Here is a 5675-nt window from a genome sequence, read left to right as displayed (position 1 = left end):
GGTGGCCGCTTGCTCGTTTGCCACCTTTTGTTATAAAAAAAAATTGACTTAAGCTGGGTTTTCACTATCGAAAAGCGCATGTTAAACATATTTTGATTAATCACATTAAACTAAAAAAACTTAGATAAACGTTTATGATGATAAGTCAAATTACATTGAGTAACATATAACTTTAAACTGTCGTGGTTTTTACAAATATAATGTTCGTAAGATAAGGGTTTCGTACATTAAGTAACGTTGGTCAGTCTCAATCTCTCGTAGTCTCTACAAGCCAGTTACTGGCATGTGTATTCCCTTTTTAATGTGAAGCTATAGTTGTGTTTGTTGTCTGCAGCCGGTGGTGAAGGAGGGCTACCTGATGAAGCAGACACGTAGCTTCCAGCGCTGGCAGCGCCGCTACTTCCGGCTGCGCGGCCGCACGCTCTACTACGCTAAAGAAAAGGAAGTAAGTGTTTCTGAACTATTAATTACTGTCTTTTGTTCGCGACTTCACCTCCGTGAATTTTTAAAATAATAAAAACGTGGCCTATATTACTCACTGATAACGTAGCTATTTATTGGCGAATTTTTGAAATCGGCCCAGTAGTTTTTGTGTTATTTCAATACATACAAAAATAAACATCAGTCAATAATTTGAACAACAGATGGCGTTGATAAACCTGCAACACATTAATTGCTTGTTTGATATTTTTTATCAACATTGTTGCATTATTTTATTTTGGAAGAACACATAGGCTACTTACTGTTGTTGTTATTGTTTTTTAATTAACGCGGACGGTGACTCGGGCAGAATCTTGTTAGGTAAAAACGTAGAAAATTAAAAATAGCTATTGTATTCAAAAGATAATATTAGTTAGAGTAAAATATAAAACTGATTGTCTGGTGTCGAAGATGAGAACACAGAGCTAGTGTTTTCAGCGCTACATAATAGATGGCGTTTATCTTGCTCGGATAACTTAATGAAGACTTCGATTTAATAAACTTCAATTATGAAACGAAGTAAATGAAATACTTTAAATTCAGTATTTAGAAAAGTTTTAAAGCCATTTCAGAAACTCAATTTTTATGTTCCTAAGATCAGATAAAAACATTTTTAATAAAATCTAAGGATACATTTCTGATATAACGAATTTCTATTGCAACAAATGTCCACTTAAAACTATAACCAACTAGCTTTCGTCCGTTACTCCGTCCGCGTGGAATTAAAAAGAGAACAAAAGGGAGTAGGCTATATGTTTTTCCAGACTGTCCTCTACATCTATACCAAATTTCATCAATGTTCAGACGGTTAGGTTAAAAATTCTAACAACCATGTAATTAAATTTTGCATTTAGTTGTAATATTAAAATGAAGTATGATTACGTCTATACTTTATGATTTTCCCAGTCGTTCTTCATTTGTTATCAACATTATGTTTCTATACTGGTTTGTATTGTTTTTTATCGTGAATTAATTCCGCTTTTGTTACATTTTCATCATATTTCGCATTGTTTTCATTGTTCCAACGCAGAGCGTATCGTCGTTGATTGGATGCACCCGTGTGTGAGGTTAAGTGAGGCGAATTGATCAATTATTCTTGATTTACAATTAAAATTAATTATTGATTTCGGAAGAAACATTTTCACTTGAACATTCTCTATAACTTATTCAAGATCGAACTTATATTCTTTGATTTACGTCATCATCATCTCCTTATCCTACTCCCGTAGGGTGGCGCAACCGGTTTTTGTCCTCCACATAACTCTATCATACGTCATCTCAGTCATCACTCCCTTTTTGATCATGTCACCTTTTACACAATCCATCCATCTCTTTCTAGGTCTACGTCTACCGATGTACCCTTCCACACTCATAACTAACGTTCTCCTTGTAACATGCGATTCATCCCTCCTCATAACATGCCCATACAATGCTGATCTTTTACTCCTAACTTTCTGTACTATGGGGGCTACTCTCAAACTTCCTCTAATATACTCATTTCGTATCTTATCCATTCGTGTTACCCCACACATCCATTCTTTGACTTACATATTAACATATAATCTTTGAGTTAGATAATTTTATCTGTCATTTTTAAATCGATAAAAATAAATGTTGGTACAATAATAATATTTTACATTAAACTTAGCAATAGCTTCTATTCGATTTTATGCTCAAATATCTCTAATGAACGCAGATAAACGAAGCTTGAGGTCCATTGAGCGAATAATTTGCTATAGAACCTTTGTCAAGGACCAATTAATGCATATTTTATCTGTATTTTTATCTTAAAATAGTTGTTTTAATTTGTTTTTGTCGCGCCGCTGCAAATCTACAATATTTTAATAACTACAAAATCTTTAAGCGAGAAAAAAAATCTTGTCTGTTTATTGGTTACTAGCTGTTTCCATGCGGCTTCATCCGCATGTAATTATGAAAATTTTATTAACATATTGCTAGCAAATGTCAAAATGACATGACATGACAAACCTTGGCAATCTTGCTTCCTTGAAGTTGGCATCAACTTATGGTCTCTTTCACACATTAAGGTTTTTATCTAAAATATTTACTCCCTAAGTTTAATGGCTTGAAAATATATAGCCTAAAGCGTGACGTAAGTGTGCTTTTTATTAAAAAAAGGATTATTCAAAAATATTCAGTAATTGCTGACATCTTAGGCAACAAAGAAGTGTGTGTTTACGCTTTATTATAATAGTTTAGATGTAAGTTTTATATGTCATTCTGGTGAGCATAACAGCTATATTAAAATTTGTCTATTGAATATCTTTGTTAATTGTTAGTAATAAGTTAGACAAAGCCCATCAAAGTGAAGGAATTCAATAAGTGAAACAGTGTAGCACTTCGCTTCATAACCCTTCAAAGTTTCAGATTAGACGAAATTAAACGACAAGTCTGCGGTAGTTTGAAAGCTTTTAAATGGAAATTTTCCCGCGACAAAGCCTTTGACGTTGACAATATAGTTACAGTTGCGTTAAATAAAAAAGTATAAGTAATATATATTAACACGTGAGAGAAAAATCTTTGTCTAGTAACATTCAAAACTTAAAAATGTTTTTAAGGGTTTGGTTTAATTCAAGTATATAAGACGTATGAAATTTTATATTCAATAGGCGACGTAAATAGCCAGTATCTTGGTAGGTAGAGGTTATTGTCTATGGTAGTTTCATAAGTAAATACTTTTGTGAAAAAAGTCAAGTAACTAAACTTCTGTCTATTCTTGTTCATCTCATTAGAATACAATAAATGGTAAATGTAAATCTTTTTATTAAAACGAAAATACCCTACGCATTCATCACATTGTCAAGTTGGATGTAAGCATCTCATTGTCCCGTGTTATCCGGATGGCTTAAACACACATACGTGTTCATACATACACATTCATGTATGAATTTTAAGCACTCCGTCAGCATCGAGGGCTGACTTAGCGGCGATTTCCAACAGTCGTCAGATAAATGCGTTTACATTTCGGCTAAGATAGGTACGTGTCGTTGGAGATGTTCGGGGCATGAAAGGGGGTTGGCGGGGCGGGGGCTCAGGGGCGGGCCAGGCAGATAACACCTGGCAGACGGCTGGGCGCCACTACCCCGATGCCTGAAAAGCTCAGTCGCGCGCAAACCGCTCGCCCGATAACACGTCAAACCTGTACTGCGCGCGTCGAAATCTTCCCGATTCTTTACCGGTCGAATTATTAATGAAAAACATTCAATAATCATTTAATTTGCAATAGAACTAGCTCATATAGTTCCAATACACGTGATACAGTTTGTTTCCGTTACTTATGTTTAGTGTTGTCAGTGTTCGTGTTTGAATTATGACCCGGTCTTATTTTGGGCATTCTTACACAATTTTCAACGTACATCTTCGAAGTACAACGTACCAGCGATCGTCAACTTGTGAGTACATTTTACGTTTGTGTGAAAATAATGTTTACACTTTGTTTATAAAAGTTCCCGCCGATTCGGTCCATGACACGTTTAACGTGCAACAAGAAAGGTTTGGGAACATTCCTTCGAACTCTCTTCATTTTTAATCAACCTGTTAAGCCAACATTTATCGTATTGTAAGTTTCACATAACTGTTTCTTTGCTACTTAATGGTGAAAAGTGGTAAATAGACCGTCAACTTACGCCAGGCGTTAAAGCACCAAAAGATAAACGGTTGCCGGTCGTCTATTGTTTTAATAAAGTGCGACTCATACCAACAATTACTGAGAATCATAAGATATAAGTTGCATTATTACCCTGTCTATGAAAGTGGTTAACAATGGGACTGTACTAAACCACAGTGGTAGAGCCCGCTTTAAAATTTTCGCACGAATGGGCCGGCTCGCCCGGTGTAATACCACGACCACACAAAAAACAGGCGTGAAGTTGAAGCAATTCCGCGTTTCGTCTATTAAGTGTGGTGTCGGAGGCCTAATTTTAGTCCCTTTCCCTTTCCACCCTTTTCTTAAGAGAAAAGGATGGGAAGGAAAAGAGGATTTGACGGTGGAGGAGACGCATAGGAAGAGAAAATGTCCTCTATATGTGCGTCTCCTCCTCCGTCAATCAAGGGTCGGCAACGCATGTGCATTTGCGGATGTTTATGGGCAGCGGTCGCGTCCCATTTCGGTGGATTCAGGTGGCCGCTTGCTCGTTTGCCACCTTATATTATAAAAAATAACCAGGCCCATGCTCTCTGTCTATATCTTGTAGAAGGCGAGCAAAGCCCTGCATCTCTCTTCTGTTGTAGTGCCTCTGATGATAAAGTGAAAGCAGGGTAACATGGCTTATACATTCCGTTACAGAATGTGTGTCAAATCAAAGTGGACATCTAAATTTACCTTTTGTTTAAGGGAAATTTTACTTTAGGAAATGCACAAATGTTTAAAGCAAATATTTAGTTACTTCCCGTGTCTTATACTGGGGTCGGACAAAACAACGACAGCTGTTAGCTTTATTGACTAATGTTCATGTCAATAAAATACTTAGTTTGATTCATGTCCAATTTATAGATCATTCTGAAATGCAGAAGCTACCAACAAACGTGGCTATTTAAATATTTGCATTTTCCAATAAATTAATTTTTAATATGTCGAAATGAAAACCGGATTGAATACGAGTACATCAAATTTAGCATCGGCCGTCTCTCGAGTTCGTTGATTGCGAAGTTTGTTTAAACAGAAAGTTGGCAGTGTTTATAATTAATAGGCTTGGGATTTTCCAAATCACAAAGGAGTATTGTTGGGATTTAATTAGTGGAATTATGGCAAAATTTAATGAATCAACATTGAAGATGCGTAGTGTTTACATGTTCATGTACTTTTTCTAAAAATTGTTTTAAATAAAATAGTACAAGGTACTACATCTTTACAATTTCTTTCACTCTTTAAGTAGTTTAACAGTAAGCGGATATCAGGAATTACATCAAACTGACAAAACCTGTTACCAGACTTTGTCTAGGGCTTGGTTCTGATGTGTTCCTTGGAGATCTCGAAACCTTCGTCTATGTCACTAGAGGATTGCCACCGAGGGTGTTTTAGTAGGTCAAATCCTACATAGCCCTGACTTCCCCCCAGAAGGCAAGGTATCTTTTGAAGATTTCCCCCCGACACCAAAAAAAGGGCTTTAAGTTTTTTAATGTAACAATAATTAAGTTTAGGCCTAATTTAAGTCCCTTTCTCTTTACCACCCTTT

At 36.0% G+C, this 5675-nt stretch overlaps 1 protein-coding gene across 1 annotated transcript in view; it reads left to right on the top strand.

Moving 5' to 3' along the window:
* The first annotated feature begins 200 nt into the window (after positions 1-200).
* LOC106111026 (diacylglycerol kinase eta-like) overlaps positions 201-5675 on the top strand; it is a 39481-nt gene continuing 34006 nt past the window's right edge. Inside the window, exons 1-2 of the mRNA XM_013292992.1 lie at positions 201-206; positions 335-445. Coding sequence (XP_013148446.1) covers positions 201-206; positions 335-445 — 117 coding nt within the window. The remainder of the gene's footprint in view (positions 207-334; positions 446-5675) is intronic.

Source organism: Papilio polytes, unplaced genomic scaffold (genome assembly GCF_000836215.1).
Source record: "Papilio polytes unplaced genomic scaffold, Ppol_1.0 DF824180.1, whole genome shotgun sequence".
In the NCBI taxonomy this organism is placed as follows: domain Eukaryota; kingdom Metazoa; phylum Arthropoda; class Insecta; order Lepidoptera; family Papilionidae; genus Papilio; species Papilio polytes.
The sequence above is the reverse complement of the archived record's forward strand: the minus strand, read 5'-3'. Positions and strand labels throughout refer to the sequence as shown.